The sequence below is a fragment of the Blennius ocellaris genome (genome assembly GCF_963422515.1).
Source record: "Blennius ocellaris genome assembly, chromosome: 10".
Taxonomy (NCBI): Eukaryota; Metazoa; Chordata; class Actinopteri; order Blenniiformes; family Blenniidae; genus Blennius; species Blennius ocellaris.
In genome coordinates, this window is record NC_137659.1 from 4,528,422 (window position 1) to 4,554,464 (window position 26,043).

The following is a 26,043-nucleotide window of genomic DNA, read 5'->3' on the forward strand; positions in this document are numbered from 1 at the left end:
ATTGCACGTATTGATCCTGCAAATACAAATCCCCATGATAACTTGCATATTATGCTCGTGGCCTTCATGCATTTATTTCCCGTTTCCCCCTCCGTGTTCGACGTCCGGATTCACTTCTTGACAAGTCGAATTTGTCAGTGGAGTGTCGCAGTTTTCAGTCGCAGTTTTTAAGGTCACCGCCGAACACAGTCGCGAAAGCAGCTGGGTGACTACAGATTTGATTTCCTCTCTTTTGCCAGAGATGCGGGTTTCGCTCTAATTGTTTTGTGTGTATGTGTTTGCCACGCGACGGGGTGAGAAAGCGCGGCGTCCCGGGTTAAGGCAGTGAGCTGACAGCCAGTCATCTGTCACTGTCAGGTCTCGTCTACTTTCACTGTCTCCAGTGAATGATAGGGCCTGCCTCCAGAATCAGCGACGGAGTTAGACAGAAGGACCGATCAGAGAGAGAGAGAGACATAGAAATATATATATGTAGAGAGAGATAGACATTGAGAGCGAGAAGGAGAGAGAGACATACAGACAAAATGAGCTTTACACTGTAAGAAAGAAAAGATCTCATCAGTTTTTGGATCAATGACTCAATCGAACGTATTTCTTTCTTTCTTTTTTTTTTTTTTTAAGCGTGGTTCAGTTCTTCTCAGCAAAATTGACGTGCTGCTAACGAGACAAAACCAGAAAAGAACCAGAATCGGTAAATGCACAACGCAAATTTAAAAAGTGTCCTACGGGTGAAGATCAAGCAAGGCTGAGCGAGAGAAAAACACGAGACGATATTCTAATCTTTGTTTTTGCATTCGTCAGAACAGTTGTGTGGGCAACAATGCCGATGGAGAGGCGCCTGTTTTTAACTTTCAATCAGGTTATGATCGCATGAGTCAGCGTGGATGAGGTTGCTGCATATTTGATCATGTGCGTCTGCCAAACGGCGGCTACAGATGAGTCAGCTGAACCGTTACGTAATCCGATAACAGCCAGAAAAGAAAGAAAAAGGGACACACTTGGCATGTAATTACAGCTTTAAGCACAGCGAGTTGTCCTGCAAAAGTGAGAAGAAAAAAACAATAGTATCTGACATCAGTGACTGCTTTTTTAAATGATCAGTCACGATTAGACCTTTTATAAGGCTCCGGAAAAGTTCACATCATTTACATGGATAAAAAAAATGTTGGAGGTTTTTTTATGAAATATGCCATGCGCTGCATTATAGTGATTCAAAAGTGAAGATCGATTAAAAGATTGTTAAAATTTAATCTTTGTTTTAGGTCTAGTTACTTAAGTCGTAATTGAAAATAGCTGGAGAGTTCGTAGTATAAATATATATTTTAGATTGACAGACTGTTTTATCCCCCAAAAATTTAAATTGTAAATTTTTTCAGAGAATGTTGCAAATGTATTGTAACATTTGCAACATGGAGTTTAATCTATTTCAAATGATTTTAATTTAATTACAGTTTTGGATTTATTGCAGTCGGTTGAAGTGTGAATGCGATGAGGTTATGTTAACATTTGTAGCCTGAGAGAATATGTAAATTTTCCCATTTTCAACAAATATTCTTCATATTATTCTTCTACAAGTGGCAGGTCTGCACTGACTCACTTTTTTCATGTGTATTCTGAGCCTCCAGCCGATTTCTATCAATCCTCTTGTTTTATAGCTTTTAATAAAGTGCCTTGTTATGCTGACTCATACCGTGACTCAACTCTTAATGTTTTTCAGATGGAACATCCAACGGAACTACTTTACTATCCTGTTAAGAAAAAAAAAAATCAAGTTCCTAAATGTCATCTGAAAAGATCTTTGTAATAGTTAAGTAACTGGAGGTCAAACCCGCTACTTTATTTTTCAGTAGCAGGAAATAATTACTTCCAAAAACATTTAAGACCGGTTTTATGGAGTTCATGGGATCACCCGGAGGACATTTTCTCACAGGGATTTATGAAGCAGAAGGACAGTTATGGATGCAGCTCGGGACACTGGCAACAGCCCGGCGATTGTCCGCGGCCAGTGAAGTGTCCGCGTCTAACATGTGGCAGTAACCTGTGTCAATAAACCAATCACGGCTCTGGGTTTGTGGACAGCCGCTTCCCCTCTCAGAGCTGTCACAGACTCTGCTTTCTGCAGGATGGTCATATTTTGGTTTTGGTAAATGGAGCACGGCTCATTTGTACTTAGTGGAGAGTACACATTGTTTGAAAAATAAAAAGGCGGTAAAGTGCCACCAGGGGCCCACAAAGAACAAATAAACCTCGGGCACTTAAATCAAACAGGGTGAATTCTATTAGCCCAAAGCACAAGGGGGGATTGGAAACGCAGTCTTCTCTCTTTGGCGCTGAGACTAAAACTTTAAAACTAAAAATTTACTTCAATCATGAAGCAAGTGTAAAGAGAAAATCAAGAAAAGACGCCCAAGTTTGTTTACGTGAAGTTTGTTTCGTGTGAAAACGCATTGTTTTTCTATTTTTGTTTTAAAATACATTTTAAAGACCATTTGAGAAAAGTTGTGCTATCCTGTTTCCATGGAGACAGTTGGAGCATTTTCAAAAAGTAGCACCTCCGTTTCCATGGGGAAAAGTTGTTTTTCCCATTGCCTTGGAAAATGGAGATGGCGCATTTTCAAAAAGTTACATTGACCCCACAAGACTAAACATGGACTTATTTTCTGGAAAAATAAAATCAATGTTTGTAGTTTAATAATATAATATTTGATCCCGATGTGACTGAAACTTCCAGTTGTAACTCAAAACGCGTTGAACTTTTGTTTGTTGATTCTGCTTGTTGATGTGGCGTTAATGAGGAATTTATATCGCGCAGCCGCAGTTTAGACGTTACTGGATTTAGATAAGTGTACTAGTGAAATATTGAATTCTGCTCAATAGGTTAGCTGCTGTGAGGTGATTCCCATTTCTTCTTTTATTTTGAATGTAAACGTTCCAGCTCGTTCCTTTTTATTTTCTTTTTTCGGACTCACAGTGAGCGAGCTGCTCGCCTAAAATTAAAAAGTATCTGTCTCCAGACTTGCTATTTGAGATTATTCTCCAGCTCTGGCAGGTCATTTGAATAAATTTCAATATATTTCACTCAAATTGATTTTATGAGCGTTGCGTTTTGTTTGAAGGAAGCCAATGACATTATGTTCAGAATAATAATTGAAATCACAACATCACTGAAGTGGGTCTCTGGCTCTTTTCAACCCTCGATCAGTATGCAAATGGAATCACAAATATCCTTTTTTACTGATGTTTTGAAAATAAATCATGGCATTTTCTTAAGAAAACATTTGAGATTTAGAAGGATAAATATGTGATATGTCACACTTTTCATCGTCTTGCATGTAAATATCGTGTTATGAACTGCATAAAGAAAGTTTGAGGTTTACATTATATTCATGGTTCCATATATCAGAGTTTCAACATTTAAAATATTTCACTTTTGGGCAGAATTTGTACTCGAGCACTAATACTGTTACATTGCTTACATTGAATATGGTTACATCTTAAAAAGGCAATTATCAAGTTGTTGTTGTTTTTTTTGCAAAAACAGCATAAAAGTGTTGTTTTATCCATGTAGAATGACTCACTTTTCCTCTAAAAGGAGATTTTATTAAAGTAAAATGTCAAATTCATGTTCATGTTCAGCTCAGTTACATGGAAACCTACAAAAATAGAAACGGTGGATAAGTTACCATAAATTGATCACCGTGAAGTAATACAAGACTTTTTGTGTTTTGTGTTATTCTGGGTCATGATATTATATTTTCTCTTCAGATCATATTTTATTCTTTTCTTTCGCTACATATATGTATTTTTAAGTCAATGTTATATAAACAGGACCTCAGTTAAAAACGGGTTGCATGCAGTGAATAGAAATAGCTGCAGGTGTTGCTGTTAATTAAAGATGTTCATTTCAAATGGGGTTGTGGGAGGAGCAGGCGGAACCGGAGTCATGAGAGCAGCAGACATTTAATTCGTTGAGTGACGTTTTATCCGGTCACTTCATATTTAAATTAAAACAAAATGTGCTCTGCAAACCATTTCCGTTCACATTATATTAGAGCCAATATTGTACTTTTATTTTTCTTGAAGCATTTCTTTCTCTGCCGCTTCACGTCAGCCCATCAGGCCTTGTGTACTCCACGGCCTCCTCCCACGCCGGCCCTGGAGTGACGCCGCCCAGGAGATTAGTGACTCTTTCATTTACCTCCGTACCTTCTCACCTTATCTTTCTCTCCCCTCTTCCTCCTCCTCCTCCTGTTCATTATCCGCCACGCGCACTCCGAGCCGGCGAAAGGTGCCATATGGGAGCTAAAATTATGCCCGCACCACTGTACGAATAGTCTTACTTTAATTAAACTGTCATGTTTCTCCAATTTTGCTGATGGTTATTTTCATTGGGAGCTGCGGCTTGTAATGAAATTTGTAGCCAGTCAGGAGGAGTGTCACACACACGTACACATACACACACGCGCAATCGATCCGTTTCCTTTCCTACTGAAACAAACAGCGTCCAGTTTGATTATAGCGCATTGTTGTCGGAGCTGATTGCTCCTTAAGCCTCGGGAGGATGAGGAGGATGATCCTATACAGGTGAAACAGGTGCTTCTTCCACATTTGCTGCAGTGGGATTTTCTGATAAGAGCTTTCTTTTTGTTGTTGTTGTTGTTACTTGAGGCCATCAGTTGCTTGATCAGCTTGTGTTATGGACACTGATATGGAATAGTTTGGCTTCAGACTGTCAAACTGCCTTGACGTTAGATGAGTTTGAGAAGCGTCATCAACTCTGATGAACAGACGTCTCCACACTGGGAGTCGTAGCTGGTGCCAGACAGACGATTAGCAGACTGAGGTAGAGTTCTGCACAGACCTGCTGGTTTGTTTGTTTTCTCTGCAAAAATCTAAATAAAATCTTCCTGAGTGCATGGAAAACTTCACTCATCTTGTTTAATAATTTGCTTATATTAGTGACAAATCAAACGTTTTTACTGTATTTTGGACCAGAATGCTTCAATAATATTGGATCTAGTAGTAAGTAATTGTATTTGGTCAACAAAATATCCAATGCAACAAAACATAGAAAAATAATCATTTAAAGTTTTAACTGAGATTGTGTAATAATCTGTAAATAGTTAGAATGTTGAACATTAACAGACTGATGTAAAGGTATAAAAGGTGTAAAACCGTTTATTTCTATTTATTCATTTATTTTAGTTTTGAATGAAATAAAGAATTACAAACCAACCTCGGAGTGGGATTATCCTCTCCCCCAACCCGAAGGTAACTTATATTTACTGCGGTGTTATGGAGCAGAAACTCTCAACTCATCATCCCAATTTATTTCTGTCAGTTTTCACAAACTTGCAGCGTCTCTCAAGATCTAATTGGACAAACACTTGTCACATTTCTCATTTGTCACATATCCCCAGTGAACTGAACTGAACCCACTTTGCGATTGCCGAGCTGAACTCTGGAATTATCTCTCGTGTATCATCCGCCTGTGGATCTGTTTTTCTTTCTGCTTCTATATTGTGCCGTTGGAGTGTGTGCGTGTGGATGTTCACTCAAGGTCAGCGTGAGGTTGGCTGGAACAAATCCCAGAAATCCAGAATCCATCCCCCACAAACGAAAGCCCTTAAGTACTGTACGGTATCGTCCTGTAGCCACATAAAATCAAAACAGACACGGGGGAAGTCACTGAGGTCACATTTGGACAGATTTAGTTGTTGCTTATTGGGAACTGACAGGAAGTGACTTGTTGTCAGATAAATGTCACATTGCTGAGTCACTGTTTGGTATGGGGAAAAAAAAAACATGTTTCTCATCCTCTGTCTGCCCTCTACAATCCTGTAGCATTGCTTCATTCACTTCTCATCATATCTTCAGCCATTATTTCAAGTTTTAAAAGAGGCTCCTCTTTATTTAGTCGTTATGAAACAGGATCCATATAGATACTTATGTTCACCTGCACAAATAGAAATATTGACAAATCTGTGCCTTTGATTGTAAAACCAGAGCATTTCTGTGCATCCAAGATGAAAAGGGTCATTAGAAATTCTAAAAAATTTAAGCGAGCCAGAGTGATAGACTGTATATATCTTTTAAAGCATTTATGAGAATATGTGAGACGTTTGAGGGATTAGAGATGCATTTTTCAGGGGTTATATTCTTAATAATGCGTTTCCTAATAAACTGTGGACTTCTTGATTGAACACAATCGTGATTGTACAGTGACATCGAACACAAAGTTAGAATTATGTGTCGCATCACAATAGTGTAGTAACTGGAAAACGTATCAAAGTTGTCTTTTCACTGAAGTAAATTTAACAAAAAGTTCACATACAGTATGTTGATTCTTTGCTTCCTTTACACGTCTGCTGGCTTTGATTTAGCCAGGTCTTACCCTAAATTGCAAATCTGTATAAATAAGAAACACTTTTGTTTGTCCATGTTTTAGATTTTGTCTCTTTTTTCAGCTCAAACACAATAACCTAGATATAATATGAATCAAGTACTCCATTTCATGATTTTATAGTAAAGTCAACTCAATTCAACTCGTTGATGACTTGGGACTCTTTAAAAAGTTTGAAGTCGATCTTTTGCTCCACTTTAGCAATGAACAGATTCTCCACAAATTGACTTGAACTGCTTTGGGAAAAAATTATATTTGCATTCCTTTGCAGTTGTTTAAAGTTAATCAAATTGACTTACAAAGTAGATATAGAGTCGTATAGACGACCAATGCAAACTGAGTAGCTCTCATCAGGTTTACCCATTTCCCACAGTGCATCTCTCTGTGTCCATCCTGCACCCTCAGGTTCCTCCACGAAGGACGTGGGACCGTCGCTGGGCCTGAAGAAATCCAGCTCTCTGGAGAGCCTGCAGACGGCCGTGGCGGAGGTGACCCTCAACGGCGACCTCCCCTTCCACAGGCCCCGCCCCCGCATCATCCGGGGGCGGGGCTGCAACGAGAGCTTCAGGGCCGCCATCGACAAGTCGTACGACCGGCCCGCCACCACCGAGGAGGACGACGAGGGCATGGAGACATGTAAGAAAAAGCAATCCCTGGGGGGGGGGGGGGGGGAGTCCTGGCTGGAAACTCGCCTGGAATGTGACAATTGTGTTATTTGCACATGACTCTAACAACTCTGCTGTGGCTTTGAAGCTCATGCATGGCGGTGACTGTATTCTGACCAATGCACCGCGTCCGCCGGCTGATTCAGTCTGCTTGTGGCGACGGCATATTAAAGACTCGGGATGTAACCACTGCAGCACTCGATATCGAATGTTTACTGTCAGGAAGTGGAGGGCTGCTGGGACTCGCAAGCATATTTTTTTCGGAGGGGGGGGCGGGATTTTGCCACCTCACCAGCGTCCCTGCACATCCAGAGCCGCTGTATCCGCCTCAGCTACTTCAGCCTCATTTTCAAGAATTACAATTGAAATGAAGCCAAAAGGAGAAGCTTATTAAAATAACCATTTCCACTGATATTACCATACAAAAGGCATATTGTCCAAAAACCGCTCGGTCACCCATGAGTTCTCTCACCAGCAGCGACTGGCAATTATGTAATTATGTGATAAGATGAGCGAAAATCCCCTCGCCACCCTGCCTTATTCCTAATTCTTTCATTTTGCCATGATTTAAAACATTGTAAGTGCAGATGGGCTTTAAAATTTACCAACCACAGATGCGCACATAAAAATCAGTGAGAATTAGGAGTGAGACGTGGAAATCTTTAATCTGTATTAAGTATTATTTCCCCTCATGACTCATTAACAATTCTACGACAAAATCCAGAATGCTTTTAAATATGGGGTATTTTAGCCGGGTAACAGGCCATAGCGCTATAAAATAGTAACTAATTCATTGACGTTCGGCAGCTAATTTTTTCTAATGGCTCCTGTCTCATCACGGACCAGAGCTCTTAAATCACTTGTAATATGGAATGAAATTGGATTAAGGAGGAGTAATCTCACTTCTCTCAGAGACTGATGGTCAGGGCTATCGACTAGTATGAACCACTTCTTGAACCAGCTGTTGATTAAAAAACACACAATCTCTCTTCTTTTTCTCCTGGATGTTATTTTTTTTTTGTTTTGTTTTGATGTTTTTTGTATCTCTAGTGGAGGAGGACACGGAGGAGAGCTCCAGGTCGGGTCGGGACTCGGTGTCCACGGTGGCGGACCAGACTCCGCTGTCCGGCACCGAGAAGCCGCTGGTTAACGGCACCAATCGCACCAAAGACGAGAAGAAGAAGGACAAAGACAAAGGAGGGAAGGAGAAGAAGAAGCAGGAAGTGGGGAAGGAGAAGGACAAAGAGAAGGACAAAGAAAAAGACAGAGACAAGGGAAAAGCCAAGAAAGGAATGCTGAAGGGCCTCGGCGACATGTTCAGGTAAAACAACACAACTGTTCAAGGCAGCGTGAGGCGCCGTTTACACGCTGTCTTCAAGTTGTCTTCAAGTGAAAGAGTTACTGAAAACACAACTTTTTGAAAACACTGTGCCCTGTACACACGACAACACCTTTTCATGAACAACACCTTTTCATGTAACCGCATGATTTTTTGGGTTTACCAAATCACTCACACGAGCAGATTTGACTCAACATGGACAAATAACAGCCCTCAAAATTCGTGGGGAATATAACAATCAAAGTTTTATTTGTATCACACATTACTTACATAAAAAACACAATCAAATCAAACAAGAAGAATGAGAGGAGTAATATGCATTAAAAAAAAAGCTTGTATAAAGAAGTGCTTAAAAATAGTCAAAAGGAAATTAAAAAAATGAAAAAGCAAAGGTTTTAAAGTTAATCTAATCAGATCAGTCTTGATGAAGGAAAATGTGGATTAACCGGCTGCATAAAGTCCTCGGGGGGGGGGGGGGGGGCCGGTAGCCTCATATTTGTGGCGCTCTCATGGCGTCGGGCTCGGTTGTCATGGAAGCGTGATGCTCTGCCAGCATTTGGACCAAACGAGCGACAATGCATCTTTGTATATTTTGGTCTACACTGGTGTGAAAAGCACCCCGAGTTGCTTTTTCAGGGATTTCATGGTGATTTTCGTGGCTGTAGTTTTCATCTCGACTTGTATCTCCGCTCGTATCTCACATGTCAGAGAGGAAACCGTTGGCTTTAGTCTGAGAACTGGTGTATGGGTGAGACAGGAGAAAAGCTTCATGGGATTGAATGTGAGAGGACAAGGTATGGTGTGAAAGAGTGAGCAGGAGGAGAAGAGTGTTGCCTCTCTGTTGGGGGCTGAAAGTGAGCTATTTAGCTCTGTGGGCTGGCGGCCAACAGGGCTCTGTGTCAAACAGGTGGGATCACTTCTAATGACACTGGTTTACATTTGGAGAAGCAGAGAGGCTCGTGGAAAAAAGGCACTGGTGGTGACAGCTTTGTGAGACCCTCCGAGGCATTTCCTGGTTTCTTCACCTCCATCCAGCTGTAACCTTCACTGTAATACATCTATAAATATGAAAACTAATCTGAAGCTCTACATTTTGGGACACAACAGGTAATTACAGATAGTTGTCGAGAAATACAGGACTGTATGATGTGGTTGCTGCTGACACATACAGGACATGGCCTCATACTGTAAACTGGTGCAAGCATGTGCGATACACTCACACACAGATCGTGTTGTACACTCTGGCATGGAACGGCATCTGAATTGAAGCAGTCTGACCCTGTCAGACCCGCTCACTGTTTTACTGGCAGCTCAAAAATGATGTGACTTCTCGTCGATCCACCTCTGTACCGTACAAATGCAACAGATCCAAGTTGAGAATCAGACTTCCGGTAGTATTATACCCTTTTATAAGGGTGCACTTTGTCCATACATACTGTCCTGCACGTTGCTTCATTACATTCAGGGTCACATGTCGATTAGAGCCAATTCCAGCCCTACATCTATCTTTAATAATTCTTTTCCATGTCATTTTGAAGTCGTGATTATAATTTTTTTTTTTGTAGGAATTCTGTTGCAAGTTATGGATTAGTTTAGCATCTATTTGTATTTCTGGGGTTTATTGTGATAATTTGATGACAACAGATTTTCCTCTGGGATTAAATAAAAATCTCAATTCTATTTTATTCTATCCCAACAATTTAGGATTTTCTTGAGAAATGTTGCCTTGCCTCACACGTTTTTGCACATTTATGCTTTCACATGCAACATAACCTTGACATATTCACACGAATACTTTCCATTGACGTAATACTTCTCCTTTGTCTTACGATACATGCATTTCCCGATGGAATAACTTACCTTTTACGTCAAATGTATTTCGACTCATGTGCAGAACTGTTACATTTCCTCACATTCCAAGTCTTATTTCTCTGCTACATTTTTTGCATTTTCCCACAAAAGTGTGGCACGACATTGGGAAAAAAAAAAAAACTATACATTTGCATTACAGTATCTCTACATTTACATGAGGTGCCTTGTTGGTCAGTCGGGTGAAAAAGAACGAGCCGCCAAATTGAACTGCTTTAATGACCGGGAGACACGACCATCGAAGGAGGCGTTCTCACACTTTCCCAGCTTGCATTGCTTTACGTGCTCCGGGATTTCTTGATCAACATATTTCTTCTGCCGTCTCTGCAGATGATGTTCAGAAATGTTAGCTAAGCTTTGCTTCCTTATCAGCCTTCACAGATACCTGTGATGCATTTTATATTTAATTCAAATTTTTCTGAAGGACTTGAAAATACCGAACATCCCTTTGACGTCACCTCGTAAACACTGTCATAATCCCTCAAAAGATGCTTTACATGATGACTTATCGCTTTGCGATTTCAAAGATTTCGCACTGCCAGTTAGACATGACAGTGGATTCAATTGTATTTTTTTCCCTCCCATTATAATCTTTGCTTCATCTTCCTTCTGATCCTGATGAACAGTTGGTTCGGTGGCTCTTTCTGGTAAAAACATGCTGCCATCTGAGGGAAAAACACTCTGCAGGTACTCGGTTACTATTTCAACCTGCAGTGGTTTTATGACAGATGTGTTTGCTACTTACTGCAGGTGTTCACAAATACACACACACACACACACACACACACACACACACACACACACACACACACACACACACACAAACACACACACACACAGCTGCTGCTTAGTCATTTATAACCATTCAAAATGTGCATTACAGCCAGACTCAAAGCACACCAGCTGTTCAGACGGATGAGAAGAAGCATGTGGCATTCTGCTAGGTACAGCTGAACTTATTTCAAGTTTGTTTGTTTTTTTCTTAGATAATTTGTGTGTAGTCAAAATCTGTGCCACGGAACCAAATTATATCATAACTCCCATCAATTTCTACAGTTAATTATATAAAAAAAAAAAATTTAAATCACAACTTTAAACATAAAATTTGCTTCATTTCAAGTCATTTGACCTTTTTTCTTGTTTCCCGCTGTGAGATTGCATGAACTTAGTCTATTCAGATACTCCAAACAGAAAATTCCCTCTAACACCTCCATGAAGTGGTTGACAGGTGTTATGTACAGTTTATCAAACACCACATTCGTGAGCACTTAGCAACAAATATGTTGCTAAAGAGATTGATTTAAAAAAAAAAAGAAAAAAAAAGTGGTAGTAGTCATTTGCATGTTTTACTGGTGGCAGTGTCAACATGCCAGGATGAACCCGTATGCACGTGCATAGTGTGCGAGCGTGTTGTGGCTTTTTAAAAGTGCATGAAAGTGCAAAGCTGTCACGCTACCAACTGTGATGTGAGCAAGCTTCATCCACCGAGTGGCTCTACAGCGTGTGGAGAGCGGTGAGAGGGTGAAGGTTCTCAGTACGGTTGTGTCTGGGGATGAGAGGTGTGGGGGGGGGGTGTTCCGTTATGGCCTCTGATGTGTGTTCGTCGTGTCAGGAGGGGCAGATGAGGAGTGTGAGAGGCCCGTGGGAAGTTAGAGGAGGTGTGTGTGTGTGCGGGCGGGCGTGTGTGTGATCAACAGAGTTGCCACCGCCTGACCCTCTCATGTCTCGAAGGCCTCACACTCAGTCCCAATCAAAGCATCATTACCATCAACTCTTGCCAACAGCTCAGCCTGCCAGCTCCATAGTCAACCGACCCCCCCCTCCCCAACTCTCTCTCTCTCTCTCTCTCTCGCTCTGTCTCTCTGTCTCTCTTTCTCTCTCGCTCTCTGATCATCGCTTGGACTCCCAAGCAGCGCCCGGTCTGTTAGCTTGGCGTGTGCGACCGTGGTCGATGCCCAGAAATTTGAGGGCTGCACTAATTTTGCATTTGCTCTGCCGTGTGTTTCTGTGTGTGTTCCTGTCAGGGATGAAGTGAACAAGCCTGAACCTCCACACCCCACCCAAAAAAGAAAAACAAAATGTTATTACAGACCTACATGTAAACTTCAGTGTGTTGCAGAAATAGAACTTGTGAGCCTGTTTGCTGATGTGTTTTCTGGAAAATATTCTTTTTTTTTTTTTTTACAAAATTATTGTTGTAGGAATTTTTTGTCTGATTATTGTGGACTCCAAAAACAATGGATGATTTTTTTTTTCTAAATCATTTGCATAGAATTATGACAACTGTACTTCTGTGACCACTCGTTATAATGGTGAGCATGTTGCATATTACAGAAAATGGCTGCAAATGTGAGCATTGACGCTCTCAAATCGACTATTTCACTGCAACAGATCATATAAGCGACGGTTTCTGTAAACAAGACACAGAAGAGCTTTTGAAATGTTCTTTGTGTAAGGCAATGAGAGTATTTTGTGGCGTAAAAGTGGCTGAGCCGCAGCTTGATTGTCACTAATGTGGCGCATGTTGCAGCTAATCGGTAATCCCTGAGATGAATCAAGATTTAACGTAACAGACTTCCATCAACTTTTCGTCATGGCGGATGCTTTTTACCATTTTGTGCCGTGCGAGCTTGTTGGATAAATAAAATCTGGCACATTTTTAAATTGCCACGATTACACTAAATTCACTTTACTTTTGAAGATGTGCATTTCATTGAGGTAATTAATAGTATTCCTCTTAGATTATTTGACCACTAATAAGGAGCAGAGTTGGCCTACATGTTAGAAAAGTGTATTTGAGATTGGAGGCTCGCAGGTTCAACTAATCCCACGACAGACAGGTCACCACCGTGGGTCCCCGAGCATGACCTTTGACCCCAACTGCTCCCCAGGCTGAGGTGAACTATGAATAGGTTGAACGCAGAGTAGGAATTTCCCTAAAGGGCAATAATAAAGTATGACTATGAATTGATTGTATCATTGTCAAGAATTAAAGGAAAAAGCATCTCTGTGACTCGCAAGATGCAACTTTTCTCTTTTTTTTTAAAACCCATCAGCATTAGTTGGAGCGAAGTTCTTTTCATATTTTTGACTGCTCTGAATTCAAATATTGGCAAGCTTGTCTTCCCCTCGTTTGATTTTTCTCCTTTTCTTGCTTCAACGTATTGCACACCGTTGCTTCCTGTTAATGGAGTTGTCATGCAAATCCGGCGTGCGATCAAAAAAGGGCCCGCAGCTCCGTTGCATACCTGCGTTTTTTTTTTTTTTTTTTTTTTTTTTTTTAAATGGATTAGCAGTGACACCAAGGTGGTCTCCTGAATTGAATCAGCCGAATCCCTGACGCTTTTTTTTTCTGTGATCTCTTCAGCAGCCCGTCACAGCCCTCTTTATCGATGGCGTTGAGGCTAACTGTGCCTGGAATATGAGATTATTAAATGCCCCAGTGTCACGGTTAATACTCTGTCTCCTCTTCAAAGTTTTCCCGCTTCGGTCGTAAATCACGGCGCTTGTGTGCGTGTGTTTGTGAGTGAGAGACGCGGGTGTTTTTTTTTTTGGTGTGTTTTTTTTAAAGGGCTGTTAATGAAAGTTAGCAGTGTGGAGAAGGGAAAGTGTCAACCGTCTCTTGTCATGATAGATCACTCCTGCTCTCAGCATTAACGGCGAGCTGTCACTCTGAGCATTTCAGACGGGCCACAGTTTAGATTAATCAGGTAATGGACCTCAGTCCCCGCCTGCCTGCCCCCCCCCCCCCCCCCCCCTCCCCCCTTCCCCATCCACTCGATCTTATCTCCAGCTTTTTCCTGTTTATCTTTCACACTCTGTGGAATTAGCATGTGTTGGCAGTGGATTTCTCCCTGCCGTGACATTCAAGCACTAATTTAAAAGGATGACTTGGGGGGGGGGGACACTGGCGGCCGTCACGTATTCATTTACACGTGACGGTTTTGTAAGAAGCTGCCCGTTATGTTCCACTCGTGGAAGGTCCTGTATACACAGCATTTTCAAATTAAATTGAAAAGTCTTTCGTAGTTGCTCAGAGCCACTGAAAACACAACTTCTTGAAAGCAGGTCCCAAGGGGGGGGGGTAACTTTTTGAAACAAACTTCGACTCTTATCTCCGTTGAAATCGACGAAAATACAACCACAGCCATTGTGAATAGTTCTTTGACACATATGCATGTAGATGGACTAAAATGTCATAACATTTTGAAATGTTCTGGTTCAGAGTCAAAAACAACAGTGGTAACTCGTGGCCTGGCGTGCTAGAACGACATCGGTTTCCGCTATTTCCATCGTTTTCAAATCGTTTCCATGTAAACATGAAACCTTTCTGAAACAAAAATGCAAAAACAATGTATTCACTTGTTGAAACACACAATGTTGTGTCAATGGGGCCTAGTTTCTCTGTTGACTCACTGGAACTTTTCATTTTAGGAAAAGAACCTCTGAAAACAATCAAACAGCATGTATTCAGGTTTGATGGGTTCCTCCCTTCAGCCTTTACTTCCGACAAAGTTATGTACAAGTACAACTTACAAGTTTTGAGACCTTACCTTCTCAGATCAGGGGGAATTACAGCATCTCTGGATAAATGATGTCAAACTGGCCTATCTATTTCTATTCCATGATGGTTATTAATAATATTCTTAATTGAATGTGGTTGTACATCCCTCCACTGAAAGGAATACAGTATTTACATTTTTCTTTTTTTGTTTCATGCTTCCATTTATCCTCCCCAGAATTGAGGAAAGTACTGAAATCAGCACTGGTTTTGAAAGAAGACGTCTCATATCTTCCTTATATAAAATCAGAAGTTGACTTTCCTTTCATACTTTCCTCATAGTTTGAAGAAATTATGATTCATTGGCACATTGATATTTTCTTTTTTTTTTTTACCTCCGGATTAAACAAAAGGAATAAATTACTCTTTTTTTTTTTTTTTTTTTCACATGCCACAGTAGCTGTGTTTCGTCTCCCATGCTTATTTTGCTGAGATCCACACACGCCAATGCAAACAGTAAGTCCAGATGCTCAACATCTCGGTTGCCACATGTGCTCCCTGTGCACATTTTGTTTGGTTGGTGTTCACCACGAGGCGGAGCAGGATGCTTTTGCTACTTTGGACCTTTACTCCACTATTCCATCATTAATTGATCCATTCCCCAATAAAATGTCACATTCATGGGAAAATCTGAATTCACTTAAAACTGTGTGACTTAGACGAAGTGATTTTTTTTTTGTTGTTGTTCAGGATCATTGTGGGGAAACTGAGTGTTTTATTGCAGTGTGATTTTTGATTCTCACTTGCAAAATGTTTCTTTGTTAACTTTTCCTCTCATTATTTTATGGTGGCTGGTGAAAGTTGTTTGTATTTGTGTTTTGGCTTTTGTATCTATGTTGTATAAAGCATTTGGGTCATTTCATTAAATTCCATTTGGAATTTTCCATATATTTTCACACAATTCTTTGAAAGTTTTTATTGATTTCTTGGGTTTTGTTGGGGGTTTTTTTGTTAGTTTTTTTCACTTATTTTCTCTCATCTACCTTTTATCTCTCACCCACACGCACACAGTCGGGATCAGATCGCAATTTGCCTGCTTCGTCTGTTCTTCCAATGCCTCATCGATTTACTTTGTTGTTTTCACTTCTCTTTTGTCTCCATTGATTTCCATGTTGCCGCGTTCACCTGCCTCACACCTGCTTTCTTCTCTTTTCATTTTATTCTCTCCAAATCTCAGTCGGGTAATTCACGCAATTTCTCTGTAATCCTTTAAAAACACTTCACTTTTGAGGCTTTTGACATCTTTCGATTCCAGCTCTCACACGCTCCTCCCGACGCCCGCCTCTGCAGTTTAGCTTTCGCTCCTAATGTTTCATTCAGCGAGTTTCTCCCCCATTCTTTTTTTTTTTCCCCTCGCTTGTTCGCCGTCTTCTCCCTCGTTCATTAGCGGGCGCACACCTCTTTCGTTTCTCTCTGCGTTTGTCTCTTTCGAAGTCGTAAGATACTCTCCGCGGACCAATTTCCCCGCGAATAATCACAGCGGTTCATTGTGGAAGCGAGCGTCGTGCCAAAGTCATTTCTTCAACAGGCTGCAGCTTTATACTGAGTCAATCAAGCTGAAATATCTCTGCAATGGCTCCTATTTCGTGAAGCGTCACTCCCTCCCTATGAATATAATTATCGTGATGGGCTGACACAAACACACCCTACACACACACACACAAATCTTTAAACGAAACGATTTGGGTTTGAAGTTATGAGAAGTACTTTTTGAATGCCTCATCTGTGGGGTTTGATCAGCTATTACGTCCTTGTTGTAATCCGTTTTTTTTTTTTGTTTTTGTTTTTTTTTTTATCACATTTTAAGCCAGAACAGAAAAGTCAGGGCCTTCATTTGAGAATCTGTGAGACGCCGAACAAAAGCACCCCGAAGCATGTCGTCCTTCAGACCAAACCCGCCGCTGTATGAGGCTGTACAACATAGCAAACAAAGTAGATGACTCTAATTATTTAATAATAAAGTCGCTACCGGTGGTAATTTAACACCTGGGGGGGTAATATTGGATCTGTAAACGTTATAATGCAACACTCCCAGAAACAACATTAGCATTAAACATGAAGGCTGGAAGACGTTCACGTTTGGATTTTTTTCAAAATTATTATTATTATTATAAAAAATATTCAGCTTTTTTTATCATTGGATTTGAAAAATGTTCATTAACATTGGACATTTTTAGGATCAATTTTTGCAGGTGTTATCGTGTCACTTTATTTGGCCGATGATGCTCAAAAAAATGCCGTTGACGTCACAACCTATGTTTGATATTGTTTTTTTTGCGCTCCAGGTTTGGGAAGCACCGCAAGGACGAGCGACCCGGAGAGAAGATGGATCGCAAAGGCTCCAGCAAGTGGAGGCTCGAGGAGACGCAGGCGTCTGACGAAGAGACGATGAAGATGAGGATGGAGCAGGAGAGGTGAGACGGCTGTTAACCCTGTGATGACTGAAATGACATGCAGGCTGTCTGGATTTGTTTTTGTACTTTACGGCAGTGAAGTCGTTGAAAAGGAAATACTATGTCCGTTTACTTGGATACCTCGGAAAACAATGAAACTCTCATGTTTGACCACAAGTGGGTGCTGTTTGTTGTTTTTCTCATGAAACCACACAGACATTATGGACAGACATGCAATTGGTTTGCTATTACGGTGACTCTCAATTCTAAATCGACCAGGAAGAGATTTACTGAGATATTGTTGGTTTACTGTATTTTCGAACAGTTCCACCTTGGAAGACATTTTCAAAAAGTTGTGTTTTCAGTGGCTCCGAACACCGTTGTCAATGGGCCCCCAATGCAGCAAGAGTTTTTCCGTTGTCACGTGTAAAGGTGTGAACGTGGACTTGATTGGTTATGAGAATTACACAGATCCAAATGCTTTATAATCCAATGAAGGAAAACACTCTTGTACCCTTACTAATACATTTTATTTGGTATTTTCATTCATTATTGTAATAGAATCATTGGATCAGGAAATTCTGTTTGATCAAGTCAAGTGAAAACATGCCGACTCTGGCATCTGTTCTCACCTGAGTCATTCAATGTTTGATGGTAGGATTTACTCCTCCTGCTTACCTGATCACAGTTAAAGAGTGTTTTTGATCGTGTATCTGATAATTAAAAGAAAGGCTTCCTTTCCGAGAGCCAATAAACTGCAGCTTTGTAAATAAACTCATTCATGCAATATCACTATTATTGGATGGCGGTCCAGAACCAAACAGCTCCAAGAAGGCAGGTCTCTTTCTCACAGCACTCTTTCCCTCTGTTCACCAAAGTAAATGTCATATGGGCACCGTGCCAGTTTTTTTTTTTTTTTTTTTTTTTTTTGGGTGGGGGGCAGCTTATAAATGCCAAGGCCATTACAGCCTCTGCCAGCTAATTAATTCCCATGCTCTCGGTGTAGGGCAGGAGTCATTACTCCCCACGGTCGCTCGTTATGAAAATTCAGTTTGTATTCTTTCTTCACGCCCGCGGAGCAGATAGTCCAATAATACGATAATGGCAGAGCCTTTATTTTTAATTGGCGTAAGGTTAACGTAAATGCCACGTCAGACGACTCGGGTTGTTGGCGCCAGATATGGTTAAAAGTTCACGCTGGTCCCTTTGTATGTTAATCCAACTGCGTTACTACTTGTTCTCAAATGTCATCTGGACCAGCGTTTATTAGGTCTGAGTTTCACACAGTTTGGAGCGTCAATTCAGGATTTACTTTGGGTTATCGGAGTACATGCACACACACGAGTCGACTTAATGTCAACGCATGTTACAGGTTGGATAGTTTGAGTTGTGAATTCTCAGTCTGTTGAAGGTGTTTTCTATTTTGATTTTTGATTTTGAACCAATTCCGTTATTAACAAAAAATAGTTGATATTATTTACCCCAGAAATATCTTAATCTTCATTTTTTTTTTCATCTTTGGCATCACAGAAATTTAAAAAAATGTACAAAGCAAAGTTGAGATGACACACTGATTGAGAGTGACCTTTTACGAAAACAAATAGAAAAATTGTTAAAACTGCATAAAAATCAATTCAACATCAGCTATTAAAAACATTTCAAACTTGATTTCTGAGAGATCACAACGAAGGAAAACACTGGATTCACCAAAATAAATCGCGATAAATCTTTACCAACTCGTTGGAAAGAAGTTTATCAAAGACACTTGTGATCTGGGAATAGTTTCCCAAAGTACAAAATCCTTTCCTCTGGATTCATCCTGTTTGCTTCAGGCTTTTTTTTTTGCGACACAAATAGGAATAGGACTTGACATTAACATTTTATATTTTTTTTGCGAATACAATTCCATTTTCAATTCTGCGCAATTTGGTCCTTTATTGATTCTCATTTTGACAAATGGAGAACAACCAGTCGATTAACATCACCTTTGTTTAGTTACTTACCTGCAGTATTAACAGCAGAGGACATGCGTTGTAGCTCAAACTGCTGCAGACGTCCATGCTGGTTCTGATAGAAATGGGTGAGAAATCACATTTTGTTTCACGTATGGAGAAAAGCGAGACCAACACAGGTGGTCATAAAGTTATGGCTAATTGTTGGATGTGGAAGTGTTTTGAATTGCAAGTTGATCTGCTCTGTTTCTCAAGATTTGGTATGAAATCCAAGCAGTATGTGATCGTTGTTTTTTCTTTTTTTTCCCCCCGTCGTATTGTGAGGGCATCAAACACCAAAGAGAATTGTGGCAAAATTGTAGATGTGGAACCCAAAAAAAAAAAAGCCAAATTAAGCTGGATGGTTTCTTGCTTCCACTGAGCCTGAAATATCTCGAGACTGCCTTTAAGTCAATGCATTAATTATTTTGTTCAGCACGGGGTGTTTGACTCACTTCAACCAAGCGTGTCCCGCAGCCCGAAAAGCGCCTCTCCTTTGTGTTTAGCCGCTGGCTGAGATACACCGATGCTGACGGACGTGGACCCCGCCGAGCAACCGGGGGAAGACTTTTGGCTGCTTCGGTGTTAAACAAGAATCCAGTTAGCTGTTTCGCAGGGCTGCTCTCCCAAGGAGAGCCGGGAGCTTTGGCACCTCGCTGCAGAGCGTATCGATCGGCCGCTGCCGGAGGCAACGGTTAATCCAGCTGTGATTGACTAGATAGATGGATTTCCTCACAGGTTTAAGTCTCGGGTCTCGCAGGAGTCCGAGCTCAAGCCAGACGGATGAATCCAGGCGGGGCGGCTCAGAGTCGGAGGACACGGTGCCGTTTACGCTCGGTGATTTAAACTGAATTATCACAAAGGAACAAAAGTTTCTGGTGTATTTTTGATGTTGTGTTCGCCAATGGTTTACTTCAGTTCCATGTGTTTCTGTTGGTTTGTTGGTTTGTGTTTTTTTTTTTTTTTTGCAGTATCCACCTGGAAGACTAAATGATGATCAAAAATGATTATTTTACATTTCATAATGATTCCAAATCTACACGTTTTTTTTTTTTGCGTGTGCCAGTTTTTAATTGAATATAAGTAACCAACAATCAACATTTAATTTAAATTGATAACAGTTGAGAGTTGAAGTCACTGAACATTACAGGACTGCTGCAGTGGAAATGCAGTTTTTCAGGTCCACTGAGTCGGAAGTTAAATGGTAAACTCGATAAAAATATACCTTTTTTTATTTGTCATTAGATCGTGGCATGTATATGCATGTGTGTGAGTATATATATATAATAAATATGAGTGTCTATATAGGTGTGTTTGTGTGTATATAATTAATTATATTTTTTTTATCCAGTCCACCGAATTTCAAATAATACAACCGCAAAAATGTTAATTTCTATCATTTTGTTACCTAAATTGTATGCAATTTTGCTCATAAGAAAACATTTCTTTGAGCAATACTGATTAAGAACAACCTAAACGTCATGCGATTTCATCCTATGTTACATGAATCTTTATTATGTTGATATTTATAATATGTAAATCCACGTTCCACTAAATGACACGGACATGATGCAGTTGACACATAAATGCTCAGTTTAAAGCAGCCATCATGCTATACTGCACAATTTTCCATTAAATGCTCCTGAAATTGAGCATATGTCAGGATGGGCTTTCCCCTGAATGATTTTCTTGAGCAAATCTCAAAGCTCTGACTTCAGCGGCTGTTTCAGGTCGCAGCTTCATTTTGCACTTGGTTCTCACATATTGCGAGAATTCTACTTGAAGCCATTTTTCTCCATGAACTTTTCTTGACCCAGAAACAAGCTCAGTGCCACTATTCTTGTTGGAGAATCACCACGAGTGTCCGGAGTACACTGCATTGTTGGACGATACCATCTGAAAGATAACCTTGTAATTCCTGATTTATTTATTTTTGCTTGTGTGTGTGTGTGTGTGTGTGTGCTGCTTGTTCAGATTATCGATATTACAACATTATCCCACACTCCTCGACATAAAAAGTCTTTAAGACACTTGGCATCGATTCATTAAACAGTCGCTCCCGCCCAGTGTTATCAGTGCAGAATGACTTTGAGCAGCCGCCATATCCTGCTCGGACCTTCTCCCTCCATGTACTTCCTGCCTTTCACTGAGGTCTGACAGTCGTGTCAGCATTACCGCCAATGGGGCCGTTTATTACACGTCGAGCACAATGGCACATAATGGACCATTGTTCTGGCTCGATGTGATAGAAAGGTCACTCGTCAAATACATTTCTTCTGCCTGTAATGTCCCATCTCGCCATTTCTGTGCCCTTTTATCGGCCGTCTCTCCCTCTCCTTCTGCAACACGGTCCCTGCCCCCTCCATCTCAGTGTTTTTCTTCATCATGCTCAACATATTGTCGCCTCGCATCAAGGTAAATGGTTAGAAAGAAAACAGTTATGCATAGTGTACGTATTTTGGGACTGGAGAGGGGGGGATAATTATCCCCGGAGTGTGGTTTTCCTTTCAGACCCATTTTGGTCAATTGCGATTGTGAGGCGTTTTTAGCATCGCTGCCTTTTAAGGGCTTGTTGATGAAGAAAGTGTTTGTCTTAAAGGTACACTACACCAGTGATTCACGACCTTTATTTTTCAATTTCTTACCAGTGTAAATTTAGTGTCAATTACTTGTATGAATTGCAACTGGCTTGGTACACTTTTTTTTTTTTCTTGACTTTCTTGACTTTTTTTTCCCTTATTTGACCAGCCTCCATTTTTTCTCTCCCTATGCTTAGTTTGCAAGCTTACCTTTGTGTAAATTACACTCTAAATGTAATAATGTTCACAAGTTATATGCTTCTAATGTAAACCTAGTGCTAGCTTTGTGACCTAAATGAATTAAATGCTGACTCTGCTATTTCTAAGACATGTAAAAAAATAATACCCTCAGAAAGAAAGCGGGTGGCTTAAAGGCATTACGATTATCTGACATGAACAGAAACACAGTTATTTCAGTTCTTTGATTATATGCACCTAACCAGCAAATTGGTAAAGACAGGAAAGATTTGACGTGATGAAGCGTCACAGTAATACGGCATGAGGATTGCTAAAGTTTCAGGATATAACGTAGCGAGAGTACACAATTTCTGCATGTTCCTGCAGCGGAGGGTTCTGTGATGAAAACGTCTATGATGCCAAACATGTAACACAGAGAATGACTATATCAACATAAAGACAATTTGATGAAACCTTCTTATGCAAGATACATCGAAAAGTCTCGGTACTAGTTTAGTTTCTTACGTTCTTTTCTTTATCTGACGTGTATCAAAGCTTTTCTCTGTTGAAGAGCCATTGTAACTTTACTGATCGAGACCAAAAGGATCCTTTCTCATAGAACAGTTGATTGAGAGCTGCATCCTTCCTCACTCGGCACCCTGTTGACCCGATCCACTGCCTGGCGTTGGAAATGTGCTGCTCAAAGAGGGGGGGGGGGGTGTCTAGGCACTGGATTGCTATGTCTGTCCTTATCTTATCAGCCACTGTGCTTGTGTATACAATCAGTAGCTGCTCGTACTTCTGCTGCAGTTCTCTGATGGAAAACACTGCTTTTCCTCCGGGTTTAAAGATAGATTCCTCAAGGGCCCCTTGCTTCCTTCTGCACTGTTAGATAATTGCTGAGTCCACAAATAGTGAAGACACAGCGTGCACATTTGCAAGCTTTCACGCGACGCGCGTTGTTGTTGCTCCGGTAGGTGTAGTTTCACTTTTAAAGACGGTGCGGATGTGGTGGGGAGTCGTTAAAGCCGTCAATGGTTATATGTTTTCACAAGAAACCATTGTAAATTTACTCTTTTTTTTTTCTTTTCTTTTTTTTTTATTTAAGGCCACATTTTGGACTCTCCAATGAGGAGTCTTCCTTATTAGACCTATTGTTTCATAATGCACAGCATGCAAATTTCCAAGAGGAGACGTTTCGTATTTAAGCCCGCTGAGTTTTCCGTGCAGTCGCACCCCCTGCCTTCGCCTCCGCCGCCGCCGCCGTCCCCTTCGCTTTCCCACCGCCATTAAAGAGGGTGGCCTGCATAAAAGAGAGTGGTACAATAATTGGTAGTTGTAAAGCTCTGATAATTGGCAAGGCAGTAATTACAGGCCCGCGCGATAGGTAGTCCCCCTGCTGTAGAAAATGGTGTTGCCATTTATTCACAAGATTATGGCCTAAAGAGAAAGAGGGTGATGTGTGATTGTGTGCATATGAGTTGTTGTGCATGTGACAGGAAGATGTCAGGTGTGCGTGTGTGTGAAACGCAGGAGGAGGGAAGGATGTTAGCTTTACATTAGGTGCACTCTGTGAATGCTAAGTGCCTCCATTGCATCAGATATTATCGGAGCCGGAGACTACTATGCATTGTTTATGGTATTATTCAGTAGGGATAAAGAAGTATAAATAACAGACTCCACACTGCCGCTTCTTAAAACGGGACAATAAACAGTCAGGTGGTTTGTCTCAGGTGGTTTTTATGTACCCGCTGGAGTTTACAGCTTCTCTCAGCTCCAGTACATATTCATATAGATATACTGCATGCAATATTGCAGATTTATTATCGTGATATAAACATTTGACATACCACAAAAGACTGCATTAACTGCAATAAATGATCATTTTCATGCATTATGCATTTATTACCTGCATGTCGACACATTAGGTCAAACAGATGGAGCCTCACTGACCCGGACGGAGATGAAAGTCTGTCGTATTTCACTTCATTATTGCACCGTTACGTCATTCAAGGTGGCAACGGGTCAGGACAGAAACATAAAAATGTCAAGGCAGCGACTGAAACAATGAACTGCAGACGCGGCTGTGATTTTTTTTAAAAACAAACCAAAAAAAAAAGATCTTCCCAGTTTATTCTGCTTGATTTTTTTTTTTTGTCCAAGAAGAGAAAGAGTACTGTTATTTAGGAGTGCAGATTTCAAACCACAAAAGAAATGTATGGCCAATCATTTCACAGTGGCACTCCAGGTGAAAGAAGTCATTCTGACGACAAACCCCAAAAAATTTGGAAAAATATGAAAAAAAAGTTTGAAGAATTTACACGCGTGAGTTTTAATTATTTTGGTAGTTTGATCCTGTCTGGTTCAAGGAGCGTTTTTTTTTTTCTTTTGTATGTTCTATTTGAGCGAGTCTTTGTTAGGTCTAGATTTATCTTCTAGTGCCATTATTTTGTTTTTTAAGAATTGCTTTCAAACTGTAAAACATGTTGAGGCCAACCTTTACATCTATTCTAATACAATCTGCACAGAAACACTGAAAGAATTTAGGACCCATTGATAATCTCTAATATGTTGTCAATACCTTTTCTGAAGGAAATTCATTACACTCGTGTGTGTGTGTGTGTGTGTGTGTGTGTGTGTGTGTGTGTGTGTGTGTGTGTGTGTGTGTGTGTGTGTGTGTGTGTGTGTGTGTGTGTGTGTGTGTGTGTGTGTGTGTGTGTGTGTGTGTGTGTGTGTGTGTGTGTGTGTGTGTGTGTGTGTGTGTGTGTGTGTGTGTGTGTGTGTGTGCGTGTGTGTGTATATAGACATCAATGCAGTTTAAACACGAAACTTATTTGAAACAAAACTGCACTTCTACAAGGAGATTAATCAGCCTTTCTTAAAACTGAAAATTACTTCTTGGCTACCTGTTATAAACTTATTGAATAGTTAGTTGCACTCATGTTGGTCATAAATTAGCTATTTAGTCCTGTCCTTAGCGGTCCGCCAAGAGCTCCTGGCCACCATGTTGCCTTACCCCCAGGCCTCGACTTTCACAATAAGTGAAAGTAAAAGACGATAACCGCGTCGCCTCTGTCAACCAGGATTCAAGCCAAGACCCGGGAGCTGCGCGAGCGTCAGGCCCGGGAGCGGGACTACGCCGAGATCCTGGACGTGAGCCGCACGCCGGAGCGGTCCTCCGAGGAGGAGCACCCGTACGCCGGCATCAACGCTCTCAACAGCTCCATGGACAGCGGCCACAGCCGGCCCCACAGCCCCCGAGACGAGCACCAGCACATCCACCACCAGCACCAGCACTCCGACAACCTCTACACGCCAGTCGGCAAAGCGCGCAACGACCGGCCTCCGTCTGCAGACAGGTAGGCATGGATTCCTGCATGGAAAGAATTTCATCACTTGAACCAGAAGCATCTTTCTTCTGGAAAAAAAAACTCATTTAATTACATCTTAACACTCGTATGCAATTAAAGTCGTGTACCTCGAGGCCTGGTGACTTCCTGCCAATCGTGTTTCGTTGACCTTTTTGATGGTTTTTTTTTGTTGCTTTCGTACCTCAATTCCAGTGCTCACTCATGGTATTTCAGTTAAAAGGTCTTTCCCGGGCCTGATTTTCTTCTCCGCCTCGCGTATCCCGGCCTCTCGTAACTCCGAGGCGGCCGCGTTATTGCTTGGAGAAGGCAGGCCGGCTATCGCACCTTGGAAGAGAAAATAATCACAGCAACTGAAGGCGGGCGGAAAATGTCAGCGAGACACTGCACGGTCCTCTCGGGAGAGGGATGTAGGGCGGGGGGGGGGGGGGGATCAGAGTGGATGGAAACCTTTGGATAGCCGTCTCTCGTCCTCCTTTGTCTCCCCTGACCTTTCTACTCTCGTTCTGTCTCTCGGTCTTGTGGATTTGAGCTTATTGCCACCTCTTGGTTTCATTGCGTTTCTGTCATCTTTACGCTGAAGCAGAGGTGTCAAGCATGAGGCCCGTGTGCTTCAACCGGCCCGCAATCAAATTGTATAAACTTTCAAAGCAAAATCCAATTGTTTTAGTGACTAACTTATTAAGAGTAGCGGACAC

General features: G+C 41.1%; 1 protein-coding gene across 4 annotated transcripts in view; it reads left to right on the top strand.

The window, feature by feature from the left end:
• The window catches only part of pard3ab (par-3 family cell polarity regulator alpha, b), a 249,773-nt gene that overhangs the window by 166,135 nt on the left and 57,595 nt on the right, over positions 1–26,043 (top strand). For 2 of the 4 annotated variants that reach the window (XM_080503528.1, XM_080503529.1), the window contains 4 exons: positions 6,809–7,039; positions 8,119–8,389; positions 17,123–17,251; positions 25,061–25,336. In XM_080503528.1, the coding sequence (XP_080359654.1) occupies positions 6,809–7,039; positions 8,119–8,389; positions 17,123–17,251; positions 25,061–25,336 (907 nt within the window). The remainder of the gene's footprint in view (positions 1–6,808; positions 7,040–8,118; positions 8,390–17,122; positions 17,252–25,060; positions 25,337–26,043) is intronic. The other 2 variants (XM_080503531.1, XM_080503530.1) reach the window with 2 other exon arrangements.